This window comes from Lithobates pipiens, unplaced genomic scaffold (assembly GCF_037356315.1).
Source record: "Lithobates pipiens isolate NorthernLeopardFrog02 unplaced genomic scaffold, aLitPip1_a1.2 Scaffold_27, whole genome shotgun sequence".
In the NCBI taxonomy this organism is placed as follows: Eukaryota; Metazoa; Chordata; class Amphibia; order Anura; family Ranidae; genus Lithobates; species Lithobates pipiens.
The window spans coordinates 181,850,049-181,872,352 of record NW_027507788.1 but is presented as its reverse complement, the minus strand read 5'-3'; the positions used below and the strand labels follow the sequence as shown (position 1 = coordinate 181,872,352).

The 22,304-nt window shown below is 42.1% G+C and overlaps 1 protein-coding gene across 9 annotated transcripts in view; it reads right to left on the bottom strand.

Annotated features, from left to right (window-relative positions):
• MTOR (mechanistic target of rapamycin kinase) overlaps window positions 1-22,304 on the bottom strand; it is a 190,400-nt gene that overhangs the window by 3,254 nt on the left and 164,842 nt on the right. For 5 of the 9 annotated variants that reach the window (XM_077457968.1, XM_077457970.1, XM_077457966.1 and 2 more), the window contains 14 exons: window positions 21,771-21,953; window positions 17,853-17,987; window positions 17,598-17,772; window positions 16,726-16,861; window positions 16,490-16,637; window positions 16,290-16,412; window positions 14,823-14,905; window positions 13,471-13,543; window positions 12,182-12,256; window positions 11,524-11,659; window positions 8,897-8,962; window positions 2,981-3,061; window positions 640-747; window positions 353-458 (listed from right to left, as the gene is read on the bottom strand). In XM_077457968.1, the coding sequence (XP_077314094.1) occupies window positions 353-458; window positions 640-747; window positions 2,981-3,061; window positions 8,897-8,962; window positions 11,524-11,659; window positions 12,182-12,256; window positions 13,471-13,543; window positions 14,823-14,905; window positions 16,290-16,412; window positions 16,490-16,637; window positions 16,726-16,861; window positions 17,598-17,772; window positions 17,853-17,987; window positions 21,771-21,953 (1,628 nt within the window). The remainder of the gene's footprint in view (window positions 1-352; window positions 459-639; window positions 748-2,980; window positions 3,062-8,896; window positions 8,963-11,523; window positions 11,660-12,181; window positions 12,257-13,470; window positions 13,544-14,822; window positions 14,906-16,289; window positions 16,413-16,489; window positions 16,638-16,725; window positions 16,862-17,597; window positions 17,773-17,852; window positions 17,988-21,770; window positions 21,954-22,304) is intronic. The other 4 variants (XM_077457971.1, XM_077457974.1, XM_077457975.1 and 1 more) reach the window with 2 other exon arrangements.

The following is a 22,304-nucleotide window of genomic DNA, read 5'->3' as shown; positions in this document are numbered from 1 at the left end:
TGCTTTAGGTCCCCATCCACACTTGTGAATGCAGCCATTACCGATTAGATGCAGGAGACCCATAGGCGGTTCCTGACTAATAGCAGTTGGCAGAAGTCCCATTAATCTCAGCCACTTGTATGTGCTCAAGTAGCAATTACCAGCAAATGATTGATGCTGAAAACAGACTGTCTGCATACAGGTCTGATCACTCGTAGCGGTCAGCCTTCCTTTGCTTTCAATGGGGCTTCTACCTGCAGCTATTCACTGGGAACCCCTACTGGGTTTCCTGTGTAACTGCCAACGGGCTCAATCTCAGGCAAACATATACTTTCAAAAAGAGGCACACAACGATCAGCACAAACAGACTTACCATCCAATATAACACTGACAAAGGTTCTCGTGTGACGTGGCTTGTTTTATCAGGAGCTCGACTTGAGTGGCCACATCCAAAGTTTCTTCATTTAAAAAGTCTCGACCTAAAAAAGGAAATGAAAATAACTTGTATCACAGACAATAAAAAATGCCTCAGAGCATCCAACTGAGGCAAACAGGAAGCCATAATGTGCAGAACAAGCTTCCCAGGAGTTGGGACAACTATAAGAGTGCGATCTATGTGCAGGCGCACAACACTGCAGGGCTGCAGAACATAGTCAGTACCTGTCTGGAAAAATTGCCACACGCTACCTGTTAGCTTATCTCGGACTCTGTTAATAATCTGGATGGCTTTTTTATTCAGAGCTTCTGGCTGAACCAAGCCATCACCAACTGAAAATAAAAACAATAAAAATATCTTTGATTAGTAAGTGTAATAAATACCATCCACCACACACAGTTTCAAACTCGCTGGATGCAGATATCTGCCCAATCTCATGATGTCTTCATCTAAATTCAACTCCCTACTTAAAAAAAAAAAAATAATAAAAAAAAAAATAATATGAAATAAATCTTCAAAGAAATAAATTATACACACTGTATGTGTGTAGAATAATATATAATAATATATATATATATATTTCATGCTGCAACAAATCATTTTCATGGATGATTATTTTGATCAATCGGATAACCACCTTAAAAAAAAGTGCGGTGTCAAATTTAGTTGATATGTAAAGTTTTAAAAAAAGGGGCAATTTATTCTTAAATATCTACATGCAGTGGTAAATATAAATAACCAAACTATATGGTTAGGGAGAAAAATATCTAATCCACTCTGAGAATAACAGACAGAAGAGATGTATATACTATTATAGGTTGAATCTGGTAAATGTCAGACTTAGATTGACAGTAATGATATAGATTATCATAATCATATTATCATTGTCATAATAATAATAAAATTATATATATATATATATATATATATATATATATATATATATATATATATATATATATATATATATATATATATATACACATATACATACATATATATACATACATATATATATATATATATATATATATATATATATATATATATATATATATATATATATACACACACACACACACATACATACACACACACAGACACACACGCGAGTACACCCTCACATTTTTGTAAATGTTTTCTTCGATCTTTTCATGTGACAACACTGAAGAAATGACACTTTGCTATAATGTAAAGTAGTGAGTGTACAGCTTGTATAAACAGTGTAAATTTGCTGTCCCCTCAAAATAACTCAACACACAGCCATTAATGGCCTTTTCATTTTGAGGGACAGCAAATTGACACTGTTTATACATTTATACAAGCTGTACACACTACTTTACATTGTAGATACTTTGTGTGTATATATGTCTCTAGACCTAACCCCAATTAAGCATCTGTGGGGCATCCTCAAACAGAAGGTGGAGGAGCGCAAGGTCTTCAACATCCACCACCTCCGTGATGTCGTCATGGAGGAGGGGAAGAGGACTCCAGTGGCAACCTGTGAAGCTCTGGTGAACTCCATGCCCAAGAGGGTTAAGGCAGTGCTGGAAACTAATGGTGGCCACTCAAAATATTGACACTTGCGGTCCAATTTGGACTTCACTTAGGGGTGTACTCACTTTTGTTGCCAGCGGTTTAGACATTAATGGCTGTGTGTATTTAGATACTGTGAGGGGACAGCAAATTTAAGCTGTTAGCTGTTGCTACATTGTAGAAAATAGTAATTTCTTCAGTGCATTCACATAAGAAAGATATAATAGATTTACAACAATGTGAGGGGTGTACTCACTTTTGTGATATGCTGAATATCCAGGAGAACACAGCAATTATTCATGATTATGATGAACAATCATAAAAAAAATAAAAATCATTAGGCTGGTTGTAGCCAAGTCGATCGACCAACATGAGTACAATTAGCCATCCCATACATGATTCAAACCTCGGCCAGTCCCTACTAAATACCTGCAAACACTTTTGAAAAACTTAGTAATTTGTCTAATTAGGAGTAATAGGTTTTCTCTAAAGCCCTGTACACACGATCGGAAATCCCGCCAGTAAAAAGTCAGAGCAGAGCTTTCGGTCGGAAATTCCGGCCGTGTGTATGCTCCATCGGAATGGAGAGCAGGTTCTCCATTTTTCCTGGCTGAAAAAATTCTGATTGGAAATTACAATCGCCCGTAGCAATTCCAACGCGCAAAATTCCTAGGCATGCTCGGAAACAATTTGACGCATGCTGTGAAGCATTGAACTTAATTTTGTCGGCTCATCGTAGTGTTGTGTCGTCACCACGTTCTTGGCGGTTGAAAGTTCAGAGAACTTGTGTGACCGTGTGTGTGCAAGCCAAGCTTGAGCGGAACTCCGCCAGAAAAAACATCCAAGATTTTTCCAATGAAAACTCTGATCGTGTGTATGCGGCATAAATAGTGATGAAACTTATGATAGATGTAAATTTTATCCCAAATGTAATGCCAATAACAAATTTTACACTACTTAACATAGGTTTACCTAGAGTACAGACCCATATGGGGGGGGAAAAAAACAAAAACAAAATGGCAAACTCACTATAAGTATGTATAGATTCGGGCACGGTGCTCCCTGGCTTCTTATGTGCCAACTCCCCGAGTTCCGCTGTCTCCTGCGTTTCTGAGGAAAAACACAAAATCATGCAGTTTTATATACAACAAACCCAAATCTCATTGGCTTGGAATGCTCAACAGTAAAAAAATAAAATAAAAAAAATAAATAACACAAAACAAGCCCATCAGAGGTACAAGAACACCAACAAAAAAACAAAACCCAGGGGTGGAATAGTGCACTATTTTATCAGCAGCAAGGAACCAATTTTGGCTACACAGTCTGGTAAGGCCCAGCTATGGCTTGGGGAGTAGAGTGCCTAGGTAGTGAAGGCACCAGCTTCTCAGAGTAGCAATGAGTATGGCATGCTGCCAGATAGTTCGGGGGATGCCTGAAATCTGACTTGTATCTTAGTGCAGACTTCTGGGAAAAATCGGCGAGGCAATCACACAAGCCGGAATATAGGTTTCTGATTGGGGGTCATATTGCATTTCACAGAAAATCACAACAGCTGCAGATTGAAAAGGAAAGGCAATTTTTAATAACATTCAATTACAATATGACTTGTGTCGCAATTGTATATGCTATATATATTTTTTTTCTTTGTTATTTTTCTTCCCCTTGAAAGTGGAGTTACCTTTTAAACCCATGAAAGCATTGGATATCTTATTCTATTGTTATATCAAAAGAAAAATAAAAGGTTGGGACACACTATAAGCAGTAATAGCAACAGTTGCAAAGGAGGGGGGGGGGGGGGGGAACAAAACCAAAATAAAAATAAAAAATAAAACAAAAAAAATATAAAAAACCCCATCATGGAAAAAAAAAAAGAAGGTGATTGTAGTAAACACAGCAGGTAATGCTATAGTTTGTCCCAGGCCCCAGACAGTTACTTTCGTTGGACAGGTTGTAAATATGGTGAAGACATTAGAAGAAAAAATAAAAAAAAAACGACCATCACTTTAAGTGATCATAGACTTCCTTTTTTTTTTTTTAGAGAACATGTTATACTTACCTGCTCTGTGTAATGGTTTTGCACAGATCAGCTCCGATCCCCCACTGGTGCTCCTGGCCCCTCTCTCTTTCTGGCATGCAGCTTGCAACGGAAATACCAAGCAAATTTGCTCCTGAACCGCAGCCCTGCAAGTCTATTCACACACAGAGTTGTAGCTCGGCCCCACCCCCTCTCATCATTGGCTCACTGGCTATGATTGACAGCAGCGGGAGCCAATAGCGCCCACTGCTGTCTCAGCCAACAAAGAGTGAGAACGCTGGAGAGCCAAGGTTTTCATACACATCGTTCGTTCTAGATGGTGCTCGGGTATGCATTAGGGGTGGCTGAGGAGGCTGCTGCACAGAGGAGGTGGTTTACTTTTATGTATAGCATACATGAAGGTAAAAAAACCTTCAGCCTTTACAAACTCTATAAGGCCCTATTCAAACTAGCAATTAGACCAGTTTAAGATTACCTGTGACAGACTTATTGGGGTTTCCAGTCTGCATCCAGATCTGATCATCCGCAGGTAATCGCTGCAAGAATGACTACCCGTGAATGGCTGCGAATAGCTGCAGATGCAGTCAGGCTCCTATTGCTTTTAATGGAGATTCCAACCTGTAGCTCATTAAAAGGGAACCCTGCTGTGTGTCCCATAGGTAGTTGCAAAGGTTCCATTGGCAATTGTGATTAGGGCTTGAGTAACGAGGCTGCGTTATTAAAATGTAGGATTTGCCCCTGATAGTGGTACTTTAATAAACTTAAAAACAAGTGAAAAAGTAAAAACAATACAAAATAAATGGTAATGTTCCCTGGTGTCTCATATTTCTTCCTATATTTTCCTAGCAAAGTATATTATTAGAGTGGTCAAAAAAGGCTCAAGGTTTTTTAACTTTCATGCATTTTATGCATGAAGGTAAACTTTCAGTGTGCAGCAGCCCCCCCCCCCCCCCCCCCAATACTTAGCTGAGTTTGGCCCTGATCAAGGGATGTGCATGAGAGCAGAGACTCGCCTGAGTCTCTCCCTTCTCATTTGCTGAGACATAGTCAGCACTGAGAGCCAATTACTCCCCACTGCTATTACAGCCAATGAGGAGGGAGTGGCGGGTGGTCCCATCTCTCAGGCACACAGACAGCTCGGGAGCGAGCATGTGCGAGAGCCTCCAGAAGAAGCAGCTTGCTAAAGGGGCAAAGGGAGGGGCTAGTGGAGACAAGAAGAGGAGGATTGGGGCTGCTCTGTAGAAAACCACTGCACAGAGCAGGCAAGAACGACATGTTTGTTCCAAAAAAAAAAAAAAAATAAATAAATGGACCTTTACAAAACACTTTAAAAAGGGGCTGTAAACCCCCAAGGTTTTTCACCTTAATGCATTCTCTGCATTAAGGTGAAAAACTTTCTGTAGTGCAGAAGCCCCCAGAGCCCCTCTTACTTACCTGAACCCGATCGTGCCACTGAGGAGCTCCAGCTGCTGTCTCAGGTCCTTATTGGATAGATTGATAGCAGCAGGAGCCATTGGCCCCCGCTGCTGTCAATCAAATACTGTGAAATGGAAGCCGGGGGGAGGGCTGAGACAGGCTGTCTGTGTCAATGGAAACAGCAGCAGGACTCTGGAGCACGCCTGCACTAGTGCCCTCCAGGGAGTGCAGCTCTCTGAGGGGGTACTCTGGAGGAGGAGGCGCCAGTAGCGCCACTGAGGGACCCCAGAAGAGGAAGATCGGGGGCCACTCTGTGCAAAATCACTGCAAAGAGAAGGCAAGTATAGCCACCCACGATCGCTCCGGAGAGCGCCAGATCAGGGATCTGTCAATGTAAACAGATCCCGATCTGACAGGGGAGTTCCTAGTGATTAGGAACAGCGATCTCTATGTACTCCCAGTCAGTCCACCCCCCCCAGTTAGCAACAGCTCCCAGGGAACACATTTAACCCTTGATCACGCCCTAGTGTTAACCCCCTACCTGCTGGTGACATTTATACAGTAATCAGTGCAATTTTAGAGCACTCGCTGTATAAATGTCAATGGTCCCATAAAAAGAGTCAAAAGTGTCCGATCTGTCTGCCATCCTGGCAGTCCCGCTAATAATCGCTGATCACCGCCATTACTAGTACAAAAAAAAAAAAAAAAATGCCATAAAATCTATTCCCTATTTTGTACACACTATAACTTTTGTGCAAAGCAATCAATATACTTTTTTTTTTTTTATAAAAATTATGAAGAATATATATTGGCCCAAACTGAGGGAGCCATTTTTTTTTGTTTTTACATTTTTTGGGGGTGCTATTATTATACATTTGTTTATAGTGCAAAAAATAAAGACTGCAGAGGGAATCAAATACCACCAAAAGAAAGCTCTATTTGTGGGGAAAAAAGGACATCAACTTTGTTTGAGTACAGTGTCGCACAATGGCGCAATTGTCAGTTAAGGCGATGCAGTGCCGAATCATAAAAAATGGCCTGGTCATTAAGGGGGAAAATCTTCTGGTCCAAAACAACCTTCATGCCCCCTCCTGGCAGCCCTTTTAAAGTGAGCTTTTATTCCCGGGAGGCGCTGCAGTCACATTTTCACAAATGCATCCCCGCCGGCTTCCAATCAGAAGCCATGCCTGAGAGTGGTCACTGACAACTCAGTTGGTGTGCTGGGGGTGCATCTCAGCACACAACCTCAGGCTGCACATGGACACACATGCACGGCGGCTGGGCATTAAAGCCCACTTTTCCTTGCCGCCACATATATACATTAGGCGGTCGGCAAGAGGTTAATCTCCCATCTGTCTTTGATTCCCAGATAGAGTCTCCACGTTATGCAACTCTTTAATGCATACCATGTGTGTTTAAAAATAAACCAGATCTGCTTGGAGTATTGAGTTTATTGGGGAATTCTTAATTTTACAATATGGAAACGCAATCATTATTTTTTATTTTCGCAGGGCCTTGGCTTGGCCTCATTAGCCGCACTCTATGTGGAGAACAGGCATTGGCTCTTGGCGATCGAGTTACAGCACAAGCTGGTGGTTGTACAAGAATCTGGACTGTGTCAGTGTGAACACAATGCTGTAAAAAGCAGGATGTGTTTATGGATTAATCTGTCAAATGATAAACAGATATGTGCAGGCTGCACTGAGAGTACATTGTGATTTGAAGACCGGCCAGCTCTTATTCAACTTTCTCCATCAAGCTACAACTTACAATCGAGAAAGTTTCATACTGCAGCTGAACGCTGGGCAAAAATAAAAAGGTTGGGGGGGGGGGGGGGGGGGAGGGGGTTGCTCTTTAAAAAGTAAAAACCCATAAAAATTTACCCAAGTCAGTGGTCAAATGATATTGAGGAGGGAAGCTGGGGTAATCTCGTCTGGCAGTTGAGAACAGCAATCTAAAAAGAGTCTCTCTATTCTTTTCACAGGTTTAGTTGACTGGTCTTGTTTTGCACCATGAGTCACGTGACTCCTGGTGGCTCCATGAGCCCCTGAGATACACTTGTGACACCCAATGTGTGTAGCACCCAAATCACCAGGAATCCATGTGGGCACTGCAGACCAAACACTTCCACACTAGTGAGTAGAAGTACCCAACATGTCACATGTATTGTAAGGCCCAATTCCAGCTTGTTAGAGCTGTATTTACTGCGTAACATGTTGCCAAGCAATGCCCCCTTGTGACTGTGTGCAAGGGATTCTTCCTCCCCACCCAGCTGTCACTTTTTAAACACTTTAAGACCATGTCTTTTCTGGAACTTTTTGTTGAAAATTAGTATTTTCTGCTAGATATATATATATACATATATATATATATATATATATATATACACACATATATATATACACACACACACACACACACACACATACATATACACACACACACACACACACGCATATATATTTTATTTTTTCCTGCACAGATCAAAAGGCTTTCCTACTCAGCTCAAGAAGACAGAGTGGGGATCTGATGTCACACAATGCACAGCGTAAAGCCAAAAGCTCAATGTAAGCTGAGTGGAAGGAATGGACACACTCCCTTCTACACAGACTCATAAGGTAAAATGGACAGCTGAGGCTGTCAATCAACCTGCTGTGTGCTGGAGAGGGGTGGGGCTATCACCAGAGATTGTCTGGTGTTAAAGCAATTGTAAAGGCTGGCTTTAAAAAAAAAAAAAAAAAAAAAAAGCCAAACATGCCATACTTACCTGCCCGATGCAGTGGTTTTGCACAGGGCAGCCTGGATCCTCCACTTCTCGGGGGCCTTCTTCAGCTCTCCTGGCCCCTCAATCCCTTTGAGTGCCTCCCACAGAAAGCAGCTTGCTATGGGGGCACCTGGGCAGAGCTGCAGCTCCATGTATCCATTCAGACGCGGAACTGTGATTCGGCCTCCACCCCCTTCTCATGGGCTAACTTGGCTTTGATTGACAGCAGCGGGAGCCAATGGCACGGCTGCTGTGTCTCGACCAATGAGAAGGGGAGTCCCAGACATTGCTGGACAGAGATGGGGCTCAGGTAAGTATTAGGGGGGATGCTGCACACAGAAGGCTTTTTATCTTCATGCATAGAATGCAAGAAGATAATAATAAAAAAAAAAAAAACTCCTGCCTTTACAACTCCTTTAACTTATGCAGATAGCAGAGGAAAGACAGCAGAGAGAAATGACAGTTCGTGCTTTGAATTGAGGAAAGCATACAGGACAACAGGATAGGCTTTGTTCATTTTTCATGTCTGAGGTTTAAAACCCACTTCAAATCTACAACTTTACAATGAATATATAGTTATAGAATAAAACAGCTCTTCTTTTAGGGGTACAGATCATATGCGTATACAACATGATAGAAGCTGGCGCCGTGCAGACACACTCAACAAACAGGTGCCTCTGCCAAGGAGTACATAGTACCAAAAGGCTGAGAACAATCAGACTGGACTTACCTACAGACTGCCCGGCAGAATAGGAATCTGTCCGCGTACAGGAGCGCTTGTTGCCTTTTATGGCGGCTGTAAAAATGTATCACGGTACAGAGTGGTGAGAAAGTGACAGATGGAATATTAAAAGTAGAAAAGACACTTTTCTACTCGCTGCTGTTAAAGCTAACCTGTCATTGTGCACCTGTAAACTAACCAAGCAGTCTATAGGTGCCAGCAAAAGAGTATGCATCAGGACTTTCCTCCCTCAACCCCCTAAAGCTGGGATATGCAATTAGCGGACCTCCAGCTGTTGTAAAAAACTACAAGTCCCATCATGCATCTGCCGCTGGGTGTCATGCTTGTGGCTGTCAGAGTCTTCCTATGCCTCATGGGACTTGTAGTTCTGCAACAGCTGGAGGTCCACTAATTGCATATCCCTGCCCTAAAGTATAACTAAAGGCAAATTTTTTTTTTTTGTTTTGGATAGAGTGGAGATCCCGTCAGTTTTTATTGCAGTCTGTGTCCCAATTATGGAGATTGACGCTCTCTATTTGTCCAGTTTACCATAATCAGTTGAACGAAAGAAAATCTCAAATTTTGGGTTGTCCCCAGAAAAGCAATAGCAGCAAAATCTTACAATGGGGACATTCGTTATGGTCACCTGGGGGTCCCCAATGATTTCCTTTACCCACTTGCCCTTCCGGAAGGTTTACCCCCCTTAATGACCAGGCCATTTTTTGCGATACGGCACTGTGTTACTTTAACTGACAATTGCGTGGCCATGCGACTCTGTACCAAAATACAATTTTTGTCCTTTTTGCCCCCACAAATAAAGATTTCTTTTGGTGGTATTTGATCACCTCTGCAGTTTTTAATTTTTTACGCTATAAAAACAAAAAAAACACAACAATTTTGAAAATAAAATGTGTTTTACTTTCTGCTATAAAACACATCCAAAAATAAAGTTAAAAATCGAATTCCTGCATCAATTTAGGCCAATATGCATTCTGCTACATGTTTTTGGTTAAAAAAATAAATAAAAAAAAATCTCAATAAGCGTGTAATTTCTTTGCACAAAAGTTATAGTGTCTACAAACTATGGGATATATTTATTTTTACTAGAAATGGCGGCGATCAGGGACTTATAGTGGGACTGCAATATTGAGGCAAACAAATCAGACACTGACACTTTTTTGGGGACCAGTGACACTAATACAGTGATCAGTGGTAAAAAATATGCACTGTCACTCTACTAATGACACTGTCTGGGAAGGGGTTAACAGCGGGGATCAAAGGGTCAACTGTGTGCCTAGACTGTGCTTACTCACTGTCTGGGAGGGGCTTTGACTAGGGGAAGGAAAAGATCAATGTTCCAGCTGCAGCAGAAGCACAGGATCACTACCTTCCCTTCTGACAGAACAATAATCTGCCTTGTTTACTGCCTGGGTCATCGGCTGGTGCCAGCGGACAGAGTCCGCGATACTCATCACCTGGGCTCCCAATGTGTGTGTGATCAAAGCGGGAGCGGGTTCACTGTGGTGCGTGCCCCAGACCTGGTAGTGTCAGATAACATACTAGGTATGTGGTCTGGTGCAGAGAGGCAGCCCTGCTACAGTAAATGTACGGTCCACAAGTGGGTAATTTGCAGGGATTTCCTCTTTCTTCCCATTTGGCAATGTGACAGGAAGTGAAGGAAAACCTCTGCAATGGGACACAGATAATAAAAAAAAAAAAATAATAATAATAATAATAATAAGACGACAAGAGCTATAACCCCCCCTTACTCTATCCAAAATAAAAAAAAGGGTTTTTGCCTATAGTTCTAAAAATACAAAATATGGGTTTTTAATTTAAGAAACAAAAGTACCCAATTTTCCTTTTTAGTGCTTTTTTATAGGTGAGGGTGACGTATATTGTTCCTCCTGCAGCCCCCTGGGATACCCATGTCTTATATCCCCCAGAAGATATTCGCTTTCACACCCCAAAAATCCCACCATCTTGCTTCTGTTCCCATAAACAAACCACCACCATGCCAGACCTCTCGTTGTATAGGAGTGAGATCTGGTGCCATGACATGAGAAAGGCCGGCTCATTAGTCCAGAAAAGAAAGTCTGATGGAAATGACGGTGTGGGATGAAACCTGCACTTGGAGAGCAGCAGGCGATAAGATAATGCTGGATTAACTAGGCTTGTAAGTGCATTTATTCGGAAGAAAACAGCAGCATAGGTGCATGCTCCACTTCAGAACACTGTAGCACCTTGGAGCTCATGCAGTGTGGACATACTGACTTCCCAGCAGCAGTACAGCCTTGTGCGTCTCCCCCCCCACCCCCCCACTGAATCCAACATGAGAGTCAGAATTTGCATACTGCAAGGAGCCAAAGTTCAAGGAGTAAATGACATGCATCAAGGAGGAATTTGTAAACACTGGCTGATACAAGGAGGTATAGGACTTAGAAATGATGTGAGCCATTTGATACCCCTTTAAGAACCAGATTAGTCAGAGCAGCTATTCTGATACAGACTACAAGTCTGCCACAGCCTGCCACAGGGGTGCAAGTGTTGGCAATAACTCAATATGGCAACTGCACAAGACAATAATCTCCAAAAACTTGAGATGTGATACAGACTCCCACCCCGATGGTACTCACTGTCCATTAATCTCCAGTTGAGGAGTGGATCATACACGAAGGCCTCCAGAACTGCCATGACACTGTCTTTGTGTTCCCGTAGGACCTCCATTACTGTATGGCAGGTGATGCGGTAGTTACCATCCAGACCAGTTACCTGCACACCAAAGACAATAACAAAATGTATAAAGTGGGCATTAAAGAATAACTTCACCTTTTGTAATGTTATACCCATATTTCGGGGGTAATAGCAGTAAACCCCCCCCCATGACAGCGAGGGATCCTCTCCCCACACCCGCTGTCACATTTTAAAAACTGCGGGGCTACGCGGAGCTCCGCCCACACAGCTGCATCATTCATTCAGAGAGTTCAGTAAATAGACTACAAGTCCCATCTTCCACTGTGGCAGACGGCTTATAGTTCTAAATGAACTATCAGGGTGCTGATGAATGCCCTGTCTGGTCATACGGAGTTATGGTCAGACAGCTGTACTGAATGTCTGCAGGAGCCTGGCATTGCACCTGTGATAAGTGGATCGGAGGTGCAATGCTTTGCCGGCTACCATATAAAAAATAAATAAATCCACATTTTTGTACCTGCAAAATCATGTACGTTTTGTATTTATTTATTTTTTACAAAAAAAAAAAAAAAAACACAACTGCCAGAGATTCATCCTTACCTCCATAGCATTGGTCAGCATTCTCGTTAGTCTGAAAGGTATCTTCTCTGGGAACTTCTCCCTGGTCATGGCCACCTTAAATAAAAGCAATAAAATCAAGATGTACATGAAAACATTTTGGATGCTGAAGGCTTAAAGGCCAACTCCAGGAAAACTGTATAGGTGTGTGTCGAGGGGGGGGATGATCTTTTAAAAACAGCCACAGCCTGAGTAGAAAAAAAAAAATCTATCACAAGCCAGAATGCTGCAGGGAAGGACCCCATGGAAGGACCCCTGCTCTGACTGGAAGCAGTTGCCTCTCTGCAACGGTCCATCCCCTGACTCTGCAAAAGTATTAAGTGTGCATTGGGACCCCACAGGGACATCAGACACGGGAACAGGACTCTCTCCTGTAAAATTTCTCCTAAGTGGCCATACATGTGCAAAATAATTGCAGAGATGGGTAACAAAAGCTTTTCCATTGACAAACAAGTCACATGGAATGTCCCAGCTTTTTTTTTTTTGCCTGTTATCCACTTGTATTCCAGCTTGCATGCCCCTGTTCCAGGCACAATTGCCCTCATCAGTGCAGGTATGAGTACCAGATCTTGCACTGCAGAGCAATGAGGCAATGTTGTACATTACAGTATATTTAGAACAGAGATTTTTGATTCATTTTGGCCAGAAACCTGACCGCTTAATTTATCTAGGTGACATGACCAGCATGAAACGAGACTGCTGTCTAGATTAGTGAGGTCAGGCAGCATAATGGAAGCGCACAGAGCAGAGGAAGCTGTATTTAGCCCCGTTTGGAAAATTCTGTATGAGTTCTTACATCTATTTAATAAGTATCTGCGTCTGTTGGGTCACATCAGTGTGCTTTCCCCTCTTTCTGCCAACCATCTGTTTCATGTTTAATGTCTTGATCTCTCAATTATTCTGCTGACATTAATGTTGTAATATTGTATTTAAAGTCCTAATCAGATTTAAGACAATACTTTGTCCAAGGAGAGGCAATCAAGAAACAAAAAAGGGTTCCATTCCTGGGTGCTTATGTATTTTTTCTTTCTTCAATAATTGACTTACATCACTGCACAACAAACCCCTTCCTTGATTGCCTGCAATGGACGGGGCAGTGATGTCACTGGATGCTTGGTGATACATATACAATATAGAATGTGGGGGCCTCAAAACAAAATATACTGCACAAATGATTAATTACATTTAACCCCGTCACCTCTATACAAAGTTTTATGTAAAGGAAAGAGAACAAGCGAGAAAATTATAGACTAAAACAGGAAGGTGATCACCTCGAAACAGTCCCCAAAATCAATATGTAGAATCTTCCCACTCAGCCGGTCCAGCATCAAGTTGGAAGGATGTCTGCAAGAAGAGAGGGCAGCAATTAAAGCGGAGTTCCAGGCTTTTTATGTCTATTAAAAGTCAGCAGCAACAAAAAGTGTAGTGCCTCCAAACTTTGCTCTCTTGCAGTGCTACACTGGCTGAAGAATCTTCAACACCCAACACTTCATGTGTGTGCCAGAATTCTGGTATTCCCCTCTGTGTGCTGCGATTCCACCTGCTGAACACTATTTCACTACCATGTCCCCGCAGAGCTGTATTAACTTAGAGGCTAATGGATGTTACTACAAGTGGTCTACTGACATGCCAGAGGCGTCCATTCACACTTTAGTGCTGTGGTGTATCTTGCAGCAAACAGCCATTCAATTACCGCCAGTAGAAAAAAACCCCCCAAAAAACTCAGTGGCGTGCAATGTGACACTATAGTAGAAAGTCTCAGTTCCCACAAGCCAGTAGGTCAAATTCCTCCACTGCTGGATCGGTCCCTTACAGGGATTGCAGAACTGATGTGTACTAAGGTGCACAATGCCCTGGAACTTAACCAAACAAAACAATTGGAAAATGAAGCAACCACTTGCCTACTGGGCACTTTTGCCCTCTTTCTTGCCCAGCTTTCATCGCAGTTGCACTTTGAATCGCAATTGCGCAGTCATACAGCCCTGAACGCATGACATTTTTTTTTTTTTTTTTTTTTTTTTTTTACACAAATAGAGCTTGTTTTTGGTGGTATTTATTCACCGTTTTTTTTTTTTTTTGCTAAATTTAGAGAGATCAAAAATTTAAAACTTTATTTTAAAAGTTTACAAACAGGTAATTTTTCTCCTTCACTAATAGGTTGCACTGATGCACTCTGCTAGTGGGCAGGCAATCTTCTGAGACCTGTCACGAGCCCCAGAAGATTGCTGGCAGGGAGGGGACGCCTAGGGGGAGAAGAGTTGTCGCCTAGATGGCCAAGAGCAGGAAGACGTGGGACAGGAAGTCCCACTCTAAAGTAACCCCCCACCCCCAAAAAAAATGACATGCCAAATGTGGCATGAGGAGTGCTTAAAGAGGAAGTTCCACTTTTGGGTGGAACTCCGCTTTAACAAGCGAATGTAATTTCAAATGCCATTTTTAATATCTTTATATTTGCAGCTTGCTTAGGTACTTCCTGTTACAAGGTGGCAATGCTCTAACCCTGTCTCATTTGCTCTTCTGGACTTCTAATTGAGACTACAAGTGACCATAAACCCCCTTTCCCCCTCATGTCCTCGCATGTACTAAACCCTGTATTAGCACAGTTTCTAGCCAGGCCACCTACCTGTCACCAAGCCCAAGTATGTACCCCACCATAGACATCACTGCCAAAGAGCGGGTGTAATTTGTTCTTCTGTCAAACCAGACCTGAAAGATGAAGTGAAATATGAACTTGCATCTGGTAATCCTGTATGGCGGTGTTTATTTTTTTTCACAATATATTGATCAGTGCTTTTTCAAATACCTTCCAATCTCAAAACAAACGAGACCCTCTATGCAGTAACGAAAAACGGTCATGAGAGAAATGCATACTCTGTCATTGCTGACTGCCTTGTACAAATGGAGCCTGCCTAACATATTGATCCAATGGTCACCGATCTTGAACAAGTATACGGGTCAGATGACCTGCATTAACTACATTCTTCCACTGGGGTCTATGAATCAAAGTATTGAACTCATGAACTGCCAGGCAACTGGTGTTTTTAGGTATGTCAGCCAAATAAAAAATAAAAAAAACACGACTGGCTGCAGGCGTTGATTGACAGGGAAAGTTTCCAACATGTCTCTTTGAAAAAGTTGATTAGGGGAGAGCACACACTGACAATTCTAAATTTTGATCAGTGTGTAGTCAGCTTTATACTGGCCCCTGATGCTTCTCTAACACTGGGACAGAAGTTTAAATCTGATATATTTAGAGATCGAAGCAGTTCTGTCACCACAAGAAAACAACAAGAGGGTGCATCAGCCTAACACATTATCCCACAATATTTTAATTTAAAATCAGCATAAATTATATTCACAAACACATAAATTAAAACCACGGTTTTAACTTTTATGTTCTGAGTATAATTTATGCAGATTTTAAATGTAATGAAATATTGAGGGATAATGCGCAAGGTTGATGTGCCCTCTTGTTTGTTTCTTGTAGTGGCTTCAGGACATCCCTCAGGCCTAGAGGGCAGAAAGTCTTGGATCAATATCCCTGCAACGTGGAGCTATCTACTGCATCCTTACCAAGGCTATCATGCTTTTGCGCAGGAGATGTTTTGTTCATATTGACAGTAATGTCTCCACACAGTAAACACAGCATTGTGTTTAGACTGAAGATACGCAAGTAAAATCAATGCGATTTTAATGCAATCCAGTTAACACTGCATCTGCACTAAAATTAGAAATGTTCTTATAATCTAACCCCAAATTGTGTTAAATATGAGACACCTTGCCCAAATTCAACAGGTGTTCACAGTATTTCTGCAAAGGACTGCAACCTCTCTTCAAATTGCTCAGTACTTGCAGTATAGGAACTACAGGAGGTGGAGCTTGGAACCTGGGAACACTTGGTCTACACTTTTCAATGCAGAAATTGAGGCAGTTTTTAGGAATATAGATAACACTATTATTTTGCTAGTGGAGAAGCTAGGTGAATAGAAAACATAATGGCTCAAATAATAGCTGCATCCCCCCTCTAATCAGTTTTTAATGCTCCTGTATAATTTGAGCATAGCTCAGTGTTATGACAATGCATTCTTACCTCTGAGCTAGGGCTTTTTAACCAGAGCAGCTTGGCAAGATCATCCCCGGCAGTATTATTCACAGCATGTTCAAACACCTCCACCTTCTGCATGAGAGTCAGATGGTCGTAATCCGGTGCCATCTGTGGGCAGAAAGTATGATTAGCTCCCACTCTTATGACGTACATAATTAATCCACCTATAAAGATATGTTGATTACCCTTAGCATGATGCGGTGCTCTATGTTCAACAGTATCTTCTTCTTCTCGCGATAGTCTCGGATCAAAGCATGCAGGGTGTCGCAGTGCGGAACCCAACCAATGAGGCCCGAGTTTGTAGACAGAGGGATAACCGCATATCTCTGGATGCTGAGGGGACAAACCAAAACATTGTCACTTCAATGCAGTTTCTCATCAACCAATGCGGCTCAATTACAAGAATACCAGAGGACGGCACCTGAGATTTTTCCGCAGAGATGCAGGATCATTTGCCAACAGTGTGTTCACGAGACCAAAAAGTTGCATCACTCTCTCATCCTGGCGCAGGTCCTCATGCCCCTTCAGCAGAAACATGAATTCATGGCCATTGCTTCCTGCAGGGGTACAATGAAGATGCAGGGTAAAAATTCACACTGAAAAGTAATGGGATTATGGTTTGTGGAGTATGTTGACCTCATTTATCAACTGTTATAAAGAGAACCAGTCACAAGTGGTGCATGAATCTGAATATTTAGTCCTAATTTAAAGGTTAGATAATATTTGACCAGCTTCTGAAGCTGGTTTTGAAAGGGGCATTTTACCCCAAGTCTTCTAAAACACTGTTTTTTTTTACTGTCAAAAGACTTTTCAAGCCCTGATGAAGGGGAACCGTACAAACTATGGAAACATGTTGGATATTTACCTTACATTTCTACAATGAAGCAAATTGCTTGGGCCTCCAAAACCATTGGCACAGCACTCCTACCATTTTTAAACACCCAAATTTTACAAAAATGGCTTTTCAACGCCTTTTTGTGTTCAAGAGCCACCTAACCAGAGCGAACGCATTCTACAGTACAACTTCCACTCTATAATGTCGAGCTGAAATGACAGTGGAGCCAGTACCCAAAAGTGACATTTGTTCTCTGCTAAAATCCCCAAACTAGAAAAATAAAGATCCAGCAGGTAGTCTGTAACCATCATGTAACAACTGTGATGGGTGTGCATTGAACACAGATACCTTTGCACCACAGAGAGAGAAGAAACCATTATAGGCTGACCCTTTATTAGAGTAGGAATAATACATATATATATAAAAGAAGAAAAGAAGAAGTAAAAAGGAATGCGCACCCATTAGTGTCAGTTTCCTTGGCCTCTGCTTAGAGGTGATGACTTGCAGAGAAGGCGCTATAGACTGGATACGTATTATTGGTTGATTGGGGTCATATGTTCCCGGCACAGCTAGCTCGAGATCTCGGCACATGAGAAGCTTGGGCGAGACATATTGAAGCTCCAGGGAAGTTAGCTGGAATACACAACGCTATTTAATACCAAAGAAACAAACCACATCTATGTCAAAGTGAAGACAACATCCAATGTATCTACCTGTGGCAGCTGCTTGGAGATTCTTCTGAAGACGTGATAGTACAGATCCCAGGCTTGGGTCAGATCTTTCACATTTACAGATTTCATGTACTTCCGACACCAATCCTGAGCTTCCATCAGATCTCTCCCATAGGCCTTCGGGGCAGGAAGGAAAAGTAGTCGTGTGATGGCGGCAGAGGGAGGATTGAGAACATAGATAAGGTGGATGTCAGACAGGTTACAAAGCAATCATCCAAATGATGAAAATTCTCCAATAATCTTTAGATCACATTAAAAAAACTGTCATGGAAGAAATCCAGGCTCCTAAAAATTTTGATTTGTCAAGCAGTTTCTTAATACAATATTGATTAGGTCACTGACCCAGAACATGAATACAGACAGTGACATCGTAACTAGTGATCTGTATAGCTACGGGGTGTCGCCGACCTATAAAAATGCTGCCACTTTCATTTAGGGTGGGATGACAGTGCCTCCTGACCCACCAAGCAAGGTACATGCACCGATGTGTTACTTCATTGCCTCCCGCTACAAGTTTCCACCCTGAGTAACTGAGTTTACCTGGGTTGAGACTGTCGTAGCTTCCCTGTGGCTGGTGGAGCCCGACGGTCAGCCACCATCAAGCGAGCCCCAATATGTAAGCATGTACCCTTTGTGGGGTTTTTCTTACCCCACTTTCGTTCCATGTCTGCAACTATTATTTTATTATAACTACACCTTTTTTATTTTAGCTGTGGCACACGCTTGCTCCTGATGAGTGGCGATTCAGCCACGAAACGCGTAGAGCTACCAAAGTCGTGTCTTTTTACAATTATATTCAAGTTCTTACAGCTGTGATTTACAATCAATTTTACAGAATATTGAGGCTACCCTTCATGCAGGCTCTATCTTCATGTTTTATGGTTTTACACAAACTCCAATTTGGTGTACTGTGGAATTTTATGGTGTTCATATTATTGTTATTGTGTATGTATCTATGTTAATATCATGTAATGTTAGTATCCTCTATCAATTGTAATTGATCCAACTATGTATTCTATGTTAATATCATGTGTTGCTAGTATCCTCAATCAATTGTAACTGATCCAACTATGTATTATACTATATGTATTTTTTTATGAACCCAATAAAATTTTCCCAATATGTTCACCAATTTACCTTATTGCAATTTCGCACCTCATTTAAAGTCCCGCCCCCGTTGCTCTCCCTCCTTCCCTGTGTGCATGTTTGGCTACCCAGGCCCAAGCACTATCATGTCGTTTCATGCTTCCACATACTGAGATTAGTGGGTGTACCTTGCCGGAGGTGGGCTAGCAGAAGACACTGTTGCTTTTGCTCTGAATTGGCAAAGCCTCAGTTTTTTTTTTAAAGTGCTCAAATACCTTTTCAGAAAAAAACGGAAAAGGTGAATGAACCAAGACCATACACCCTCTTTACCCCCTGGTCCCTGCTGTACTTACCTTCATGTGTGCTTAGCTGTCCCAGCAGTTCTGCACAGAGAAGAGCTGGGATTTTAAACCACCAAAGCGCTACACTGGCTGTGCGCGTACGGACAGCTCAGCATGCACAGACGTACAGCGGGGACCGGAACGCGAGTATTTGATGTTTTTTAGAGGAAAAAGGTGAACACTTTAAAAGTACTGAAGGGCCTGTGTTAACAAGCTATGTATGCTTCATGTGAGTTTTGCATTTCAATACAAGGCAGTAATAATGCAAAACCCACACTTAAATCAGGTCAAATTACAGATCAGGAGGTACTCAACTAAAGACCATATGCATCTGTCAATGAATTCTGAATGATCTGAGATGCATCTTAGACAAATGTTAGTAATGCTATTGACAGAAGTTCAAAGCCTGTCAACACAGGCCCTTACCGGCAAATTCAGGAATAGGATAGTGATCACAGTCTATATATTTTTAATGCATTCTTTAAATTGGCAAAACTGGTATTATTGAGGACCTATGGGCACACAGGAAATGCCTCTAATAAAACGAATGGCTTGCTTCTATTGGTATTGCTGCTGGCTTCAACTAGATGTCTACTTTCCCCTTCAGTGTTAAACTACATTTTTTAAGGCAGTGATTATTTCTCAGCTCCACCCCTTTAAAAACACTATTCCTGAATCTGCCTTCCTACACAACACCTCTACATGAAACATGATATGGTATCACCTGCAGGTATGATTCTACGTTAATCTACTCTTTTCTTCTAATTTTTAACAGCCAATGAGGGCAGTCTTAGGCCCCTTCTCACATGAGAAGTCCAATCAGGTCTGCCTGTCAGTTTTTCAGGCGAACCTGATCGGACAAGTCCACTTACCTCTATGGACCTGTGACCCACCCACCTATAATCTTAAAGTGGTTGTAAACTCTCCCCACAACTTTGCCCCATGTAAATCAGCATAAAAAAACCCTAATTACCACTGCTTGTAGATATCTCCTTACTTGCTTAGTATTGTTGTAATCCTTTTTGTTCTTTAGAATGACGTCACTGAGCATGCCCAGATCTCCCCTGATTTACGGCACACACTCTATGTGCTTGTCTATCTGTTATCAGGACTTCCTATGGCACACCACTGATATTCCAAGAGACTGCAGAATCATTCAGAGCTTCCTCCTACACACCATGTGACATCACATGCAGTGTAAACCTGGCCATTACTGCAGTCTTCTCAGCTGAAGCCAATAAGACTCACAGGCAAACAGACAACCGGCACAAGTAAATACTATGAAATAAAACAAGTCAGCTATGAACAGAGAAGCAGGGTTGCCATAGAAATGTTGAATTGAGAAGGAGGCTTGGTTAACAGTACAGGAAGTGCTCAATGTAAGGGCGGAAATACACTCCACTGTGGACTCAGAAAACAATACTTAAGATGGAGCTGCCTTACCCCTGGAAACAAGTTGTTTTAAGTTTCTTTAAACAGTAAGTAATATGCAATTTGGGCTGGATTACAGTGGCTATAGTTTGATAATTATTATAATGGACTAAATGAAAAGAAGCATCAGAGTGGGAAAGTTTACTTCCTCTTTAACCCTTCTGTCTAGGTGGGTTGGAGGACAGTCGGATGTAATTGGACAGCCATGTCCGCTGTTTATTCAATGCCTGCCATAGAGCAGAGTGGGTTCTATGGCATGCACGGACCCTGTCATATGCCTGCTTTGATCAGCAGTGAACAACCCCCTGCTGATCAAAACGGAGTCAGTCCTGTGTGAAAGGGGCCATGTTGTCAGTCTAATTTTACATTTCAGTTGGTATTTAAAGAAAAAAAAATGGACATTGAAAGTGGAACTCCACCCAAAAGGGGAAGGCTCCGCTTGTTCGCACCCCCCGCCACATTTGACACTCTTAGGGGAGGAGCGGGTACCTGGTTTTGACAGGTAACTTCTCCCACTTCTGGGTAAGATCGCCGCTTGGTGATCGAAATTGGGGAGCCCTCCTCCTTCCCCCTGCTGCCTTCTGGGACACAGAGAAAGAGCAGCGCTACTCGCACATGCGCAGTAGGAAACAGGCGGTGAAGATGCACGGCTTCACTTCCTGTTTCCCTTACTACAGATGCCGATGCCTGCACCCAAAGCCGATTGATGACACTGCGGGATCCCTGGACAGGTAAGTGTCCTTATAGTAAAAGCCAACAGCTACAGTATTTGTAGATGCAGACTTTTAAATGCATTTTTTTTTTTTACAGACTGGAACTCCTCTAATATAATAAAAGATTACAGATAAATGAACACTTAATAGTTTCAAGAGAGAGGTTTGTATTTTTGTTCAGTGTACTGCTTTGTAACATAGTATGTAACAATAGTATGGAACTGTTCTATAATAAAAAAAAATGGTATGGAACTGTTCTGCCTGGAGTTCTTTTAACTGTGATGTTTAGTTACCATCCATGCTATAACGAGGTCATGAAAAGAGCGCACCTGATTGAAAGACGTCTCCTTCAGGGTCTGAGGTCCCCTTTCCATCATGGCATGAAGAGGGTCGAGCACAGCAAACATCCCCTTCACGTTCCTCTCGCCAAAGTACAAGCGTGATGCCTCCTCCAGGCCTTCATGCCACATCTCGTGCCAGAGAATGGCCACGCGGATCAGCTCCTCGCTTACCTAGCGTTACAAGAGCAGCAACAGCATTATGGAGACTGGCACTTGTATTCCATAGAAAAATTAAAACTACAAGCTAAGTTTCATGTATACATATGCAGGAATTCAGTTGGCTTTGGCATTGCGTGTACAGGAGCGGGCAGTGACAAAGGACATCTCTCCTGCATTAAAAAAATAAAAAAACTTGCCTGTTCACCCATTTTTATAATTTCCATAATGTTCCACTAAGTTTCCAGATGCTTGGCATAAACATGCTCGTCAGCAATTAAGTTGCAAAGGAGGGATGAGGCCGACAGCCTTGGAACCTGCATCAAGTCAGCAATGGCAGCCCCTGTATTACTATCCAAACAGGTA